Genomic DNA, 17,849 nt, shown 5'->3' with positions numbered 1-17,849 from the left:
AGGGTGAAGTCTGCTGAAAGGGGTTTATCAGGGGGGTTATTTACGCTTTAAAAGAAGAAAACACTAAAAGTAGTGACCTCCAAATTTCTTTTTGCTTTAGTAAAATTGCGACTACTACACTTACCGTCAGGAACGAGGCTGAAGTTGGTTTGATATTCGCAGCTCCAGATTCGTTTGGCTCGATATTCGCAGCCTCGTATTCCCCGGCTGAAGTTGGTTTGATATTCGCAGCTGCCGCTTCACTGAACCACCGTGAACTAAAGGGAGCGTTCACAAACACCCGCTGTTTATATTAAACACCTCACAGATCAACACTGAAGGAGATATAATGAAGAAAAGCAGTACATCTGTTTATTAACAATGTAAATATACAATATCTTATTAAATGTAATTTTATATACACGACCTTTCATCACTTTTTTTCTCCAGTTTTACTTACAACATGAATTTGCTGTTCTAGTGTAATTCATTCATTTCCTGAGTAAAAAATATCTGATAGAGATTTAGCCTCCTACTTTCAAGAAAACCTGGCATTATCCTGTCCGGAGCTAATTGTATATAGTAAAATATTTATTTTAATTAATGAATTTATAATTCTATATTATAATAAATAATAAAAAATATATATTTAATAAAATTGTATTTTAAAAGCCATTGCACTCAAAAAATATGAGGCAGATGATCCAGTGTGATTTTAAAGGATTTTCCTCATCTTGGGCCAGAACAAATACACATGATCTGAAGAGTTCTATTCTTCTAATTTAAGGAAATCTTGGAATTAGCCTGGCCCGAGCTGATTTTATACTTTAAATTGAATTAGCAACATGGTACTCGAGCCATTTTACACAAATATAATGAATATAAAGCTAATGTTCCAATGTGATTTTGAAGGATATTTCATCTTGGGCCAAACCAAATAAACGTGAGTTGAAGAGTTCTAGACTTCCCCTTTAAGAAAAACCTGAAATTTGCCTGGCCCGAGACAATTTTATACTGTAAAATGAATTAGCAACATGGCATGCGAACCATAATACACAAAATATGAATATAAAGCCATTAGTTCCATTGTGATTTTGACAGACTTTTTCATCTTAGGCCAGACCAAATACACATGATCTGAAGAGAACTACTCTCCCACTTTAAGGAAAACCTGGAATTAGCCTGGCCCGAGCTGATTTTATACTTTAAAATTAACTGGCAACATTGCATGCCAATCCATAATGCACAAAAAAATTTAATATAAAGCTGATGTTCCAGTGTGAGTTTGAAGGACTTTTTAATCTTGAGCCAGACCAAATACACATGATCTGAAGAGTACTAGTCTTCTACTTTAAGGAAAACCTGGAATTAGCCTGGCCCGAGCTGATTTTATACTTTAAAATTAACTGGCAACATTGCATGCCAATCCATAATGCACAAAAAAGCCACTGTTCCAGTACAATTTTGAAGAACTTTTTCATCTTGGGCCAGACCAAATACACATGATCTGAAGGGTACTAGTCTTCTACTTTAAGGAAAACCTGGAATTAGCCTGGCCCGAGCTGATTTTATACTTTAAAATTAACTGGCAACATTGCATGCCAATCCATAATGCACAAAAAAGCCACTGTTCCAGTACAATTTTGAAGAACTTTTTCATCTTGGGCCAGACCAAATACACATGATCTGAAGGGTACTAGTCTTCTACTTTAAGAAAAACCTGGAATTAGCCTGGCCCGAGCTGATTTTATACTTTAAAATTAACTGGCAACATGGTATAACAAGCCATTTTGCACAAAAAAAAGCCACTGTTCCAGTACAATTTTGAAGAATTTGTTCATCTTGGGCCAGACCAAATACACATGATCTGAAGAGAACTACTCCCCCACTTTAAGAAAAACCTAGAATTAGCCTGGCCCGAGCTGATTTTATACTTTAAAATGAACTGGCAACATAGCATACCGATCCATAATGCACAAAAAAAATTATATAAAGCTGATGTTCTAGTGTGATTTTGAAGGACTTTTTAATCTTGAGCCAGACCAAATACACATGATCTAAAGAGTACTAGTCTTCTACTTTAAGGAAAACCTGGAATTAGCCTGGCTCGAGCTGATTTTATACTTTAAAATGAACTGGCAACATAGCATACCGATCCATAATGCACAATTTTTTTTATGTAAAGCTGATGTTCCAGTGTGATTTTGAAGGACTTTTTCATCTTGGGCCAGACCAAATACACATGATCTGAAGAGAACTAGCCTTCTACTTTAAGGAAAACCTGGAATTAGCCTGGCTCGAGCTGATTTTATACTTTAAAATTAACTGGCAACATGGAGTATAAAATCAGCTTGGGCCAGGCTAATTCCAGGTTTTCCTTAAAGTAGAAGACTAGTACTCTTTAGATAATGTGTATTTGGTCTGGCTCAAGATTAAAAAGTCCTTAAAAATCACACTAGAACATCAGCTTTATATCATTTTTTTTTGTGCATTATGGATCTGTATGCCATGTTGCCAGTTCATTTTAAAGTGGACTTGAACATCTGCCTCATTTTTTGAGCACAATGGCTTTTAAAATATAATTTTATTAAATATATATTTTTATGATTTATTATAATATATAATTATAAATTCAGTAATTAAAATAAATATTTTACAATGTACAATTAGCTCCGGACAGGATAATGCCAGGTTTTCTTGAAAGTAGGAGGCTAAATCTCTATTTCAGATATTTTTTACTCAGGAAATGAATGAATTACACTAGAACAGCAAATTCATGTTGTAAGTAAAACTGGAGAAAAAAAGTGATGAAAGGTCATGTATATAAAATTACATTTACATTACATTACATTACATTACATTACATTACATTTGGCAGACGCTTTTGTCCAAAGCGACTTACAATAGTCAAGTACAATGTAAAATAAGTTTAAAGGTAAAACATCTTTGGATAGGGATAAAAGGAGGTCAAAGGGGAATAATAGGATAGAGGAGTGAAGGAGGGGAAGAAGGAAATGAGGTTAGAAGTAGTTAGTGTGTTAGAGGTGTTAAGAGAGTAAGTGCTCTTTGAAGAGCTCTGTCTTCAGGAGTTTCTTAAAGATAGCGAGAGATTCTCCTGATCTGGTAGTGGAAGGTAGTTTGTTCCACCATTGGGGAACTCTGTATGAGAACAGTAAGGTAGTTTGTTACACCATTGGAGAACTCTGTATTAGAACAGTCTGGATTGCTTTGTGTGAATGTTTGGCAAAGCGAGGCAACGTTCATTGGAGGAGCGCAGCGGCCGGGAGGTAGCGTAAGCCTTCAGGAGCGAGTGCAGGTAGGAAGGAGCCTGTTCTGTCATCACCTTGTAGGCGATAGTAAGAGCTTTGATACGGGATACAGGTGTAGATGATGCAAAACCCTTTTTTCTGCAGTAAAATAACTAATTTACATTTTGAAAATTTGAGGGTTTTGAAATCTCCTACAGGACATTTGGAGAAGCTGCCTGTTTTCTCTCTACTCTACTTAACAATTCTAGGTCAGTAACAGGAATCAACCCAAATTCTGCAAATTTGAAAATAAAAGTAAAAAACCAACATAACAAAACTACAGGTTGGAAGGACATGAACTATTTGATTTGTATACAGGAAAATATTGATTTTTAAATAAAGATCAGGACAGAGTTCATGCACTGTATTCTGTGCAAATGGAAATATCATTCTAATCAAAAAAAATGTACTCCCAACACCCTATTAAAATAAAATAAAAGTTCAAAGTGGATGTTAATATTTATTTTTCCTCTTCATGTCTGTGTTTATACAAGCAGATGTTCTGCTCTGCTCTAGGCATGTAGCACCTCCACCGGTGTCTTGTTTACTAGCTAGCTTTCCCCGTTTCCTCCCAAAGTTGAAGTGAACTTTCTTAAATAGCGCCCTTCAAGGCCCTTGAAGTGACTGAGGGTCTAAGTAGTACAGAGGCATCAACCTGCTTCTGCTGCAACTTTTAAGGTGGAATAGAAAATTCAAACAAAATCCTGATTCAAGCCTTATAAGACTTTGGCTATCAAACCATTGTAGCTATAATAATATTACAAACTAGTTACCTAGGCTATCTGTTAGCTTACCTACCTTGGTAAGTAGCATTGTTAGCTGAGCTTTTTGCCTACAGTATAACTTATAAATGACACAAATATAATCTGCCATTATTAATATAAATGTATAAAGTAAACCCAGACCTGTATAAACACAGTAACATTAATAAACCTAGTGACACATATCTGTGCCCAGTTGAAGCCCACCCAGGCTGGTGTCGGATATCCCAGAATGCACCTGGTACCAGTATCAGATTATGGTGGAGTTATTAATATATAGCTTAATTTTGGGAGATTGATCCTCTCTCCACCGTAAATAAACCCTCACTTCCTTTTAACTGCCTGTCGAACAACTTCGCACCCACCTCCTCCCCATCTTTCTCTTTCTTTCCTTTCTCTTTTCCCTCTTTACCCTCCCACGAGCGAGAGCGAGGCAGCGGCCGCCCGCTGCCTCGCTCTCGCTCGCGGGAGGGTCAGTTGTTGTAGCCCCGCCTACTGTTCATTTATGTATTTGCATGCTGGTGAAATTAAAAAAGAAAAAGAATAGAAAATGACAAAAAGTAAATCACCAGCAAGGAGCGTTAATCTTCCTTTGCGTTTGCATCTTAATTTTGGCACTTAAATACTGAATCTCAACTGTCACTTTATTATTATTATTTTTCCATTTTGTGTCATTTTAATTCTGTCAGACATGCATCCCATTGCAAGGACTAATAAATAAAAACTATCATTTTATTTTGCTTTTACTTTTAACATTTATTATGCATCAAGAAAAGTCAAGCGCAAAGTGAAGCATTTATTTTTCTTTTCACAATTACCTTTTTTATTTTAGATTTGACTGTAAAATACCTGTATGGTAATTAAAATGAAATGGCAAAAAGCCTTTTTAAATTTTTTTTGTCACATATGACCCGTGCCCAAGTGAAAAATTAAACTGCAAATGAAGTGATGAAAAAAAAAAATATATATAAAAAAATTCTCCCATAGGCCAGAACTCCTGCCCAAATTCAACACCCCTCCTTAGATGTTAACTGCAAATCAAAGGAGAGGAGACGCTCTGTATGATATTTAGCTACTAGTACATTTTTGAAAAGTGAAAGACTGACTCTCTCTTTCTACCTACCCAACTCTCATATTTCATATTCAGTTACATAGACACATTCATTAGTTATATGAATTATAATATTATATTATATATTATTATATTGCATAACATTTATTGTTTAGACTGCATATTCTTAAATGTTTCTACTGCCCAAATTCCACACCTGTGGTTTCTACCAGCCCACTCAGCAGGCTAAAGCTGGTGTTGGTTTTTATCCTTAAAACTGGTATTTAATAGTGGTGTCAATCGATTAAAATTTTTTATCCGATTAATCACAACAAAATTCTGTGGTTAACTGTGATTAAGCTCATTTGTTTTTCTTTAGACATATTTTTTTTATAGTAGATGTTTAAATGTAGATAAAAGAATGAATGTAAGAAATGTAAAATGCAATTATATGTATATTAGTGATGTCAATTAAAATAATAGTACATACTTATAAAATAAACGTAGGGTGCTGGAATAAAGAATGCATGATAAATCAGCTGTAAACTTGGTTGTAAGGATTTCTGAATTCAAACTTAATTTGAGGAGTATTAAAATTTCATAGATAAGGGGCAGGAAGGCGCGGGTCTGCATGCGTGCGTGCGTGCGAGAGAGAGAGATTTACACAAATGCAAAATATATGAAGCACTCAAAATATAAAGGGATGCAAAAGCACATTGCTCACAAATTACATTCTGTGAAAGAGCTACTTTGTAGATTTATTTTCATGTTTACCTTGGCTGGTCACTACACAGTGAAAAGCAAAAACAAGTCATTCATAAAAACAAATGTTGTACTTTGCTGAACTTTGTTTTCTTTTTAAATATTAGCCCTTGCTCATTGTCCCAAATGAAGACGAACAATAAAAGCACCTCAGTATACAGCATTCCGGGGAATCACTTAAAAACTTAAACTTCTAAATACCACCAAAAGAAATAATGACATCATTTTATATCCAAGCAGAGGTATAGAGAATCTATGTCATGCAGCCTTGTTGCAGTTCCAGGTCCTCCTTCTTCATCTTTTTCACATTTCCTATTCGTCCATCTCCTTCTTTATCTCAGCGATGTAATGGTGATCTTTACCGAACACCACGTTCATGATCGACAGAGCCTGAAACAAAATTAACATACAAGTTATGGTTTAAGTATGTCTTTGCACATCACTGCAACTACGGATTATTGATAGTCACCTAATCTGATTAGTTTTCCGATTAGTTCATTAATTATTTCTGCCATGTTAATGATAGAAACAGCTGAGCATGGGATTTAAATGTGCAGAAAGTGTCTAAATATGACATATAGTGAATCTCAGTAAGCGTTATTATTTTATTTTGTAGTTCTAAGATGTGCTGATCATAAAGAAACCCTGCTTGGTACACACTGCCCCTCTGTCTGAATGCAGTAACAGTATTCCCTATACACTATAGCCTTTAAGTCTGGTTTACATTTGATGTGTAACTTAATTCTGTTTTATTCTTTTTATATACATTTATATTCTGTTTTAAGCTACTTAAGTGTATTGCATTATTTGCAGCGACACAGATCTTTAGAGGGAAGTGCGTTTCATATTTTCACAGTACAAGTTTGAAAAAATTACCTTCTTCAAAGCTTTTACTCCGTCAGTTTTCTTCTCAAGTCCTAAGTAAAGTCTTCCAAGTTTTAGGTACATAGAAGCCACGTTGAGAGAATAGGGAGGGTAATGTACACTGGCAAAAAAAAATATTGACAGTAAATTAGAATTTTTTCCATCATTATTGTAAGAACTTGACAATACAATAGGCATCTCAAAACACTGCAATACAGTAAAGAAGGTCATATTTTACAATTGTATATATAAAAAAACACAAGTATATTAACAAAATCTAAACAATATAACTTTTTATCCAATCAGACTAAATAAAAACTGCTGGAAAGTTACTCCAAAGCAAAACATTACTCTTTGATTTTATTCAAAATGGACACCAAAGTATTAAGAGAAGTTAAACATTAATCAGATCCAATTTTCTGACATTTGACTAAACAAATAAAAAAAATGCCTGTAAACCTTGCTGGGCAGGGTTTAAACACAACATTAATTTAACCACTTCTGACACCAATCTTAACATGTTAATTAATATTAATATTTTGTTACACTATTTAAAACTCATTTTATGCTCTTTGTTTTAATCATGTTTGAATCATTCATGTTTTATTCTTAGTTCAGGGTTCATACACTTTTAACCAATACATTTCCAGGATTTTTTCATGACTTTTCCATGCCTTTAAGGCAAATTTTCATGATCATATGATTTTAAGAAAATCAATGCAAACATGAACAAAATCAAAAATCCACTAAAATTATAATTAACTGTAATTAAAATATAATATAATAAATAAAGATAATAAAATGTTGACACACAATATTTAATAATAAAATGTGTGTCAGATCCTGAGAGCTCCATTGTGTCGGGCTAGATTACTGAATTAACTCTGAGCTGATGTATTTGTTAGCTCAAAATAGATTTTCTCCATCAATAAACTGAAACACAAATATTTATAGACTAAATTTCCATGACTTTTCCAAAACCTTCTGGGTATTTTATTTTTCCAAAACTTATCCAGGTCTGGAAATTGCTATTTTCAAATTCCATGACTCCATGACCAGGTTTTTCATGACCGTATGAACCCTGTTAGGTTATTTTTATTTCTATTTTTTCTGTTTCATATTTTATTAAATTTGACTTTGTTTTGTATTTTCTTTTTTTTTAAAGCACTTTGAATGACCGTTGTGTATGAAAGGTGCTATATAATATAATATTGCCTTGCCCAATTACAAGATTTACACAAATAATCATACCTATAGGGTTCCACTATTTTCTCGCCATACTTCATAGCTCCATCCCAGTCCTGCATATAGAGACAAACACCCATAGCCTGGTACATCATGTGCAGCATGTACACATTGGTGTCCTCAAAGATGGAACCCATCTTCTCCATACTCAACTCGCATATCTCCAGCAGTTCACTGGGAGGTGCAGTTCAGTCAAGGACGTTTCAGCCAATGCATTTTACTGCTATAATTTTCACATCAGTTCATAATAAAATCTTGTTGTTGCAGCAGAACAGAATGACATCATCCATGCATTCGATTTTTGCTAAATTTACAGTGGCTTGCAAAAGTATTCATACCCCTCGATTTTTTCACATTTTGTCTCTTTACACTTTGATAATTGACATACCAACAAAATGTAGCACATCATTGTGAAGTGGAATGAAAATAATAAAAGGTTTGTAAATTTAAATAAAAAACAGGAAAAAAGTGTGACATGCAAAAGTATTCAAACCCCCCTATATTAATAACAGCTTTGCGCATCTAGAGACTGAGATTCTTCTTTACAGCTCAGGTAGGTTGGATGAAGAGCGTCTGTGAACAGAGATTTTTCTTGCCACAGAAGCTCAATGGGATTTAGGTCAGCCATTAAATGAACCATTCTAGCACATAAATATTCTTTAATCTAATCCATTCCACTAGAGATCTGCCTGTATGTTTAGGGTCTACTAAACATACAGGCAAATACTACTAGGATTGTCCTGTATTTAGTTTCATACATCTTCCCATTAACTCTTTCCAGCTTCCCTATCCCTGCTGAAAAAAAGCATCCCTATAGCTTGATGCTGCCACCATAAGGTTCTACAGCGGGGATGGTGTGTTCAGGGAGATAAGCAGTGCTACTTTTCTAACACACATAGCGCCAAAAGTTTGGTCTGATTTAACCACAGCACCTTTCTTCCACATTTGCTTGTGAACTGCAAAACTGCACTTCTTATGTCTTTCTTTCAACAATGGTTTTCTTGCCACACAAAGGCCAGATTTTTTTATATGGACGGCTTCTACCACCTCAGCTGAGAATTTCTGCAGCTTCTCTAGAGTGACCATCTGTAGAGGAAGCATCTCACTGTCCATAAAATACATTTAAGTTTGTGGTTGTAAGGTGACGTGAAAATCTTAAGTATGAATACTTTTGCAAGCCACTGTATGTACAAAAACACCAAGGGGTCTGTTAGGAATTTAACCGGTTAGCTTACTGTACACTGCAGCTTCAGATACTAATTTTTATATCAATTTTATAAAAAATATATACAATAAAAAAAAAATAAAATAGATTATAATCCTTTATTATTAATTATAATCATATTATATTTTGCTTCCAATTTAAATAATCAGCTGTACAGGAACAATAGCACACAAACTCACACAAGAAAAGGATATTCTTATAATGTTTAGCTTTCCTGAACTCCTCAATGACATTCTTGGCATACAGCACCATTTTTCGAATTTCCTCGGGCTCTGGGGGAGTACTTAGCTTCCGGCGAATCTCCATTTTGGCTTTATCCTGCAAAAGCCACAGGTCAGTTTCACAAGACATGCTAGACATGCAAGTGTTGATAAGAAATAAGCATTACCAGAATTACATTCTTTATAAGAAAGTACTATCTTAAAAATAATTTATAAAAATAATTTATAAAACTCTTCTTGCCACTGTCTATGTTACCTTCTGGCTTTAGTTAGGCTGTGTGTCTACACCACATATTTAACAATCTTATATCCTCAAACAAATTCCCTGTTTGTTCCTGTAACACATACAGATAAGAATAAAATCTTAAATAAACAAAACAAAGTTAAAAAAGATGGCAGTAAATCACCCCCACCACCTGTTTTTGGACTGTGGTGAGAAAACCCACACAGAAACTCCACCCAGATAGGGCGGAGTGCTGGAAGACAAACATGGACAATCAGGACAATTAATAGGGTGCTTAGTTTAAGGCTTTAACACCATATTAAATTTACTGATAGTGTTCTATCCCAACAAATAAATATTGTGATTTAGTGATTTAGGAACAGCATGTTCTTAATATGTTATGTTCTGGAAAAAAACAACAAACACATTTAACAACAAATTACCTTTGATTCAGTGGTGCATTCTTTGCAATCACAAGTAAAAAAGTAGGAACTCTCCAGTCTCTCCATCCTGTCCTCTGTCGGATATAGGAGGTCGATGTAACTGTTGAAAATCTGGTACAAAAAGGAAGGCCACAGTTCATACATACTATAATAATCATTATACTAAACTTAAAACATCTCATGATTTTCTCATGTATTTTAAAATTGCTATGATTTATTTTTTGGGATGGAATCTTTTTCAATTCTTCAAAATATAATTTACAGATATTTAGAAAATCAAAATATACAGAAAAAAAAATTGAAAACCGGTCACACCTCCTCTCCAGGGTTAATTTCTTGAACAGCTCGAACCTCAGCTACTGTGCCCTTATAGGTCACAATCACATTCGGGCTACAGCTGTGATTCATTAAAGCAACACTGCAACAAAGAGAGAGACAGCATCAAAAATTAGTTACCAAAGATTTCTCTTTTTTTTTTTTTTTTTATAATTTTAAAAAGGGCCATCCACCCACCCAGAGGGAGCAGGGCCAACTTTGCTCCCTCTGAGCGCAGGCAGCTTGATGGCAATGCTGCATAAATGGGGGTTCGAACCTGCGACCTCCTGCTCATAGTGGCAGCGCTTTAGAACCCTGCACCACTCTGTGCCCCCTACCAAAGATTTCTTTAAATTACAAACACTGTAAACTGCAAATTAGCATAAGGAACCAGTTTACTTAAAATATTTAAGTAAAATCTATTTATACATACATACACACATACAAAAAAAGTGTTAAACAAAACAGAGTATGATTTATATTTAAAATTTTCCTTTTAAATAGGCACCTCTATCTAACACTTATGGAGGTATTCACTTGGAATGGCTATCAGTTAACAGCTGTGCCTCGTCAAGAGCAAATTACTTGAATTTCTTGCATCATAATGTGTTCGAGAGCATTGGTTGTGTTTACTACTCAATTATTTAAACAAAACAAATTACTAAGAAATGAAGGTCATGACCCGTTTACTTAAATTAATATAAGTAAATTCTACTTATCAGCTTACAGTGCAGATTTTGAGCAATAAACTCAAGCTTACTCAGGAAAAACTGCAGAACCCAAATGAGACAGCTCTTCATCTTCAATAGTAAAACCGTTGCAGTTCACCTGCGATGAAAAGTAAACGTTACCATTAATAAACCATACTAGCATTTCCACACAATTTCTACATAAACTGTTCACAATTCTGAAGCTTAACATTTATATTATACTCAATAGTGATACAACCCAAAACTGCTTCATACAATTTTACAATACTTACAAATCTGAAACTCCTATTCAGTTTACAAAATGGTTTTCTCAATCCAAAGACTGAAGCAGAAGCAAGGTAAAGGTTTATTTTTGTGTTTTAGTAAAAACATTTAAGGTACCTTGGGCTCAAAAAAAAAAAAAAGTGTAGAGGATACCTGTGCAAAGAGTTCTGTTAGAGTGGCGTTATCAGGGAAATCCAGAGTCCGAGAGTAAAAATGATGAAGTGCAGCAATATCGGTTTGGTTCATCTCATTCTTCTCATTGTCTACCTTGTCCAGATCTGATTAAACAAAATACAAACAAAAAAAGAACAGGTCACAATTTAGACATGTGGTAGAGATGGCTGTAAACAGAACTTTGTGTTATGATTCATGATTAGAATTATTACAATGTAAAAACATGTTTCCTTGCCTTATTTGTTTTACTAGGATCTAACTGTATACATAAAACAAGCATAAGTATTTTATACTTATTTTATACTTTTAGTTATGATCATAGTTTATTTTAATGTGTAAAGATTCTTAAAAAAAGAGATTATTCACATTTGTATTGCTTTTAAAAAGATTTAAACAAACGTGTTTTTTATGGCATTATGTTTAGCAATAGCTAGGGATGTAAAGAATAACAATCCATTTTTCAGCTCCACTAATCAAATAGTATGCTTAGGGGAAAATATTTATAGTTTAGGCACAAGTAATGCTGCTGTTTTTGTTTTTAATAAAGCGACACAAACATAATCATGCTCAATGTTTGTTAGTTTGTTCCAACAAGTTTTAGAAAGATGTTCACCATAGATGTTTATCATACACATGTGATTCATGGATATTCTCAAACATATCCTCTAGCAGTATATTCAGGTATGCAACCAACATTTACATTTATTTATGATGTGTTGCATGGAAATATACTTACGTGCTTCAAACTCTTTCAGTAGCAACAACCTTTCTGACTGCGTCCCCTCCGACTGGAACTTCTACAGAAAAACATTCACAAATTACAAAACAGCAATAAGTTAATTCTGATTTCAGGACTGTGCATTCATTCTTTTATAGTTATGTGTACTCAAAGAGAAGAGAAAATGACAAAATGTACACATGTACACATGATTCCATATAAGTAAACTTCGTAAATTTACATTTTACACATTCATTTCAGTACAGAATTGACAACCAAGAACAATTTTACTGTATTCCTGCATACACACAAAAAAGTATTTAACAAACCAGAATATGATTTACATTTTAAATAGGCACCTCTATCTAACACTTCAGGAGGTATTTACATGAATTGACTTTCAGTTAACAGCTGTGCCTCGTCAAGAGCTAACTACTTGAACTTCTTGCATCATAATGTGTTTGAGAGCATCAGTTGTAAATTGTGAGAAGGTAGAGTTGGTATACAGTGAATAGCTGTGTTTAAGTAATGTTGTAATCCATATTATAGCAAAACATACTCAACCAATTAAACAAAAATAAAAAGACTAAGAAATGAAGGTCAGTTAATCTGAAAAAGTTTAAGAACTTCCAGAGTACCCTCAAAGTGCAGTCACAAAGACAATCAAAAATGTCATTAAACTAGCTCTGATCAGGACCTCCCCAGGAAAAGAAGAGCAAGAGTATTTTAGTTTGTTCAACACTTTTAAGTTACTACATGATTCCTTATGTGTTCTTTCATAGTCTGAATCACGTAAGTATTAATTAACAATATAGACCAAAGACAAAAATAACTTTTCCTAACCAAAAACGATTGTTGATTTAGGTGCTATAAATTCAATGACTATACAGAACAAATAGTGTAAAGATAAAGTGCTTAAAAATCATGCCTACCTGTTTTAAAATGATTCTTGCAACCAGACGTACAGTTTCTGAAGGACACCAGTTCTCACCATATGAACACATTGAAGAGCATTCCAGCTTGTGCATGGGCCAATCTCCTTTCTAGAATAGAGTGAACAGTTTATACCAGTCCGTCTACAAACGGACATCTGCCGGCAAAAAGCTAGGTACTGGAGCCTAATACCACACTGTAAATATTCAATGTTTCAAGTGAAAGTCCTGCATTAAAAAAACTACAAAAAACAACAACAACTAAAGCATTAAACTTATAAGTACTTAACGAAGACAAATATTCACATTCTTGGTTGATGTATGTTTATTGTGGCGCTGTGAAGCTTTTAAGGTTGTGAAAAGCTGCTATGCACCTCTAACTATCTTCCTGTGGCTATTCAGCTGCAGAAAAAAGGACCACTTTAAAATGATCGGTTTTCTGGTTTTACTATTTTTAGGTTAATGTTTGGGTAAAATAAACTCTATTGTTTATTCTATTTTAGTATTATTCCTACAACATTTCTTTCAAATTCCAAATAAAAATACTGTCATTTAGAACATTTATTTGCATAAAATGAGGAATGGAAAAACAAGTAAAAAGATACAGTGCCTTTAGATCTCAAATAATGCAAAGAAAACTAGTTCATATTCAAGAGTTTAGAAAGTTGGAATAACCATAATTTTTAATCACAGCTTTCATGCAATATTGGCAAGTTGTCCACAAGTATTTCACACTGCTTTTGGGTGACCATATGCCACTCCTGGTGCAAAAGTTCAAGCAGTTCTTCTTTGTTTAAGGGCTTGTGTCCGCCAGTCTTGCAAAAAGAATGTCGGATGACAGCTGGGGTGATGTGCAGAGAAAGAACAGTTGTAAACAGGCTCCTAGAGGCTTAAGTCTTTCAACTAAGCTAGAAAAAAGCCCTTCGTCAACGAGAAGCAAGAAAAGTCAGGCTGAAATTTACAAAAATCCATAAGGATTTGACCGTAGAGGACCGTGAAGGACACATAAACCAAGTAAAGAACTAGGGTTATCCTGGAAGAAAATTTGCTTCCTTTTGCTCTGGTAATGTTCCCCAACTCTGAGGACTGTTAGTTTTTTTTAACAGGACAATACTCCATACCACACAGCTAGCTCAATCTAGGGGTGGATGAAGGACCACCAGATCAAGACCCTGTCATTGTCAGCACAAATTCCAGACCTCAACCCCATTGAAAACCTCTGGAATGTAATTAAAAGGAAGATGGATGGTCGTAAATAAAAATCAGGACTATTCCACTAAATATTAATTTTTAAACTCTTCATGAGTCAGTAATGTTATTTTTTTAAACAAATATGAGCTTGTTTCCTTTTTTGAGCATTATTTGAGCAGCAATAAGCACAGTCTTTAAACTACAGTCTAGTCTATACACTAAAGCTTAGTCTATACACTACAGCCCAGTACAAGACTAAAATTAATGCTACATTTACCACTCTATTTACCAAACATAGGCTGAAAAATTTTATACAACAAAACAAAATCATAAGGAAGTGACTGTATTACCTGGCACTCCACGTTGCAGTAATAGGCTTGTTTACATTTTCCACACTTGGACAGAGCTTCTCTTCTACAGAAAAACAAGAAAATAAAAACAATTTATAAAAGCAGAGAACAAGACCTGTTATGGAGCACCCCAGAGCTACAGTTACCTAGTAAAGCAGAAGTGTTATAGAGCACTGCAGAGCTACAATTACCTAGTAAAGCAGAACTGTTATAGAGCACTGCAGAGCTACAGTTACCTAGTAAAGCAGAACTGTTATAGAGCACTGTAGAGCTACAGTTACCTAGTAAAGCAGAACTGTTATAGAGCACTGTAGAGCTACAGTTACCTAGTAAAGCAGAACTGTTATAGAGCACTGCAGAGCTACAGTTACCTAGTAAAGCAGAACTGTTATAGAGCACTGTAGAGCTACAGTTACCTAGTAAAGCAGAACTGTTATAGAGCACTGCAGAGCTACAGTTACCTAGTAAAGCAGAACTGTTATAGAGCACTGTAGAGCTACAGTTACCTAGTGAAGCAGAACTGCAATAGAGAACCGCAGAGCTACAGTCAGAGCTACAGTCAGAGCTTTAGTTACCTGGTAAAGCAGACCTGTTATAGAGCACTGCAGAGCTACAGTTACCTAATGAACAACACCTGTTATAGAGCACTGCAGAGCTACAGTTACCAAGTGAAGCAGAAGTGTAATAGAGCACCGCAGATATACAGTTAGAGCTACAGTCGGAGCTACAAATAGAGCTTTAGATACCTGGTAAAGCAGACCTGTTATAGAGCACCGCAGAGCTACAGATACCTAGTGAAGCAGAACTGCAATAGAGAACCTCAGAGCTACAGTTAGAGCTACAGTCAGAGCTACAAATAGAGCTTTAGCTACCTGGTAAAGCAGACCTGTTATAGAGCACCGCAGAGCTACAGATAAAGCTACAGTTACCTAGTGAAGCAAAACTGTTATAGAGAACCGCAGAGCTACAGATTCCCAGCGAAGCATAACTGTAATAGAGCACCGCAGATATACAGTTAGAGCTACAGTCAGAGCTACAAATAGAGCTACCGTTAGAGTTTTAGTCAAAGCTACAGTTAGAGCTTTATTTACCTGGTGAAGCAGAACTGTTATAAAGCACTGCAGTGCTACAGAGAGAGCTTTAGTTAACGTTACCTGATGAAGCAGAACTGTTATAGAGCACTGCAGAGCTGCAGATAGAGCTTTATTTACCTGGTGAAGCAGAAGTCGCAGTGGTTGCCCCGCTCGCTGGTGGACAGCACGCAGCAGTAAGCCGGACAGGCGAATATCAGATCCCCTACTCTGAAGTGCTTCGTGGCTCTGACCCCGCGGCCTTTCCCGGGGCTGAGGAACCGCTCACAGCCTTCAATCCCCTCAGCCTTCATCCTGAACCTCCACACAGCTCACAGCCCACTGATCACACACCAAACACCGCTCTACTGAACACACAGAACCAGCACAGCGGCCTGACCTCAACAAACCCCCCTCACCACATGGCAAAGCTAAAACACGGCTACAGGCAGTTACAGCATTACCACAGATCCTCTACAGAGGAGAATTCCCACTAATATTATACCACAGAACCTCCATAGAGGAGATTTCCCACTAATATTATACCACAGGTCCTTTACAGAGGAGAGTGCCCACTAGCATATTTTACAGAGAACAACCACTAACATTACCACAGATCCTCTACAGAGGAGACTTTCCACTAACATCATTATACAGAGGATAATTCCCACTAACATTATTACAGATCTTCTGCAGAGGAGAATTCCCATTAACATGATCACAGACCTTTTACAGAGGAGAATTCCCAATAACATTATCACATCTTCTGCAGAGGACAATGCACACTAACATCATCAACAGAGGAGAATTCCCACTAACATTATTACAGATCTTATGCAGAGGAGAATACCGACTAAATAATCTGTTCAGAGTTTGCCGGGCCACCACAGGGCACTCCCCAAATAAGAAATTCCAATGTTATTGTTTATCACACCGTCCACCACACTGTGGTTATTTAGAAATACTAAACACTATACTATATGTAGCCCTGGGCATAAATATTACCCTTAATGTGTAAATCAGTTCTATTAGACACTGTCACTTTAAGAATCAGTAAGTTAGTTAGCAATCAGAGTAGACTATTGGGTGAAATCTGTGTCTGTCAAGATTCCTCTGTTCTGATTGGTGGGGGCGGGACTTGAGGGTAGCAGGAAGTAGTGTGCAGGAGAGAGATGCGAGCAGGTGATAAACGCTGTTGGTGCAACTTTACTGCTGAGAGGTGTAGACTTTCCTTGGCCATTTCCTCAGTCACTTGATTTGCTGGATACTTATGTTGGGAGTGTATGTTTTTCAGCTAAACAGCCACGAAACAATAAGCAGATAAGAGCATTATTCCAGAAAGATATTGCTACAATTCCTTATGTTATACCATATTGGAATAGTATTGTAGAGAGTATACCATGGCGAAAAGTGTGGTCTTTACCTTTAAAATATTTACTTTCCAACAAAGTGAGAGAAATTAGGCTGAAATTATTACATAAAATTTACCCAGTAAAGATTTTTTTCTAAAATATAAGTCTGATATTGAAACTGACTGCTCATTTTGTAAAAGTGCTTCTGAAGATGTTACCCACTTGTTTTGGCAATGTATCTATAGCAGCAAGTTCTGGTCTGAACTCTTACATTTTATTCAAATATATTTTATTGAGGATTTTTCCTTTAAATGTAAAGATATCTTTTTTGGTGTATTTACTTCTGAGAATTCAATTGATGATAAGTATTTTATGATCAATCTGTTCTTACTGCTTGGTTTATTTCATATCCATAAATGCAAATTCAGTGGTAACAGACCATTATTCCTTGTCTTTAAGAGTGAGTTGGATGAGTATATGAACATTTTGCAATGCTCAAACAATCTCAAAGCTAAAAGAACTGTGCTACTATACTCCACATATGTGACTCCAAAGGACTAAAAGACTTGAAAGGACCTCAAGGACTCCTTATTTGTATTGATATCTGTTATCTCTTGACATACTTTTTGCATGTTTATATGTTTGTATGTGATTAAAAAAAAAAAAAAAAAAAAAAAGCAAAAAAAAAAAA

General features: G+C 35.4%; 1 protein-coding gene across 1 annotated transcript; it reads right to left on the bottom strand.

The window, feature by feature from the left end:
* Positions 1 to 5,831: 5,831 nt before the first annotated feature.
* On the bottom strand, positions 5,832 to 16,296 carry smyd2a (SET and MYND domain containing 2a). The gene is made up of 12 exons (XM_007244651.4): positions 15,948 to 16,296; positions 14,737 to 14,800; positions 13,196 to 13,306; positions 12,282 to 12,342; positions 11,525 to 11,649; positions 11,158 to 11,225; positions 10,398 to 10,500; positions 10,083 to 10,193; positions 9,390 to 9,513; positions 7,977 to 8,151; positions 6,738 to 6,846; positions 5,832 to 6,251 (listed from the first exon to the last, which is right to left on the bottom strand). Exons 1-12 carry the CDS (start codon positions 16,118 to 16,120, stop codon positions 6,174 to 6,176), a joined length of 1,302 nt encoding a protein of 433 aa, XP_007244713.3. The 5' UTR covers positions 16,121 to 16,296; the 3' UTR covers positions 5,832 to 6,173.
* Between the last annotated feature and the right edge of the window lie 1,553 nt (positions 16,297 to 17,849).

Source organism: Astyanax mexicanus, chromosome 14 (assembly GCF_023375975.1).
Source record: "Astyanax mexicanus isolate ESR-SI-001 chromosome 14, AstMex3_surface, whole genome shotgun sequence".
Taxonomy (NCBI): domain Eukaryota; kingdom Metazoa; phylum Chordata; class Actinopteri; order Characiformes; family Acestrorhamphidae; genus Astyanax; species Astyanax mexicanus.
This window is presented reverse-complemented; position numbering and strand designations above follow the sequence as displayed.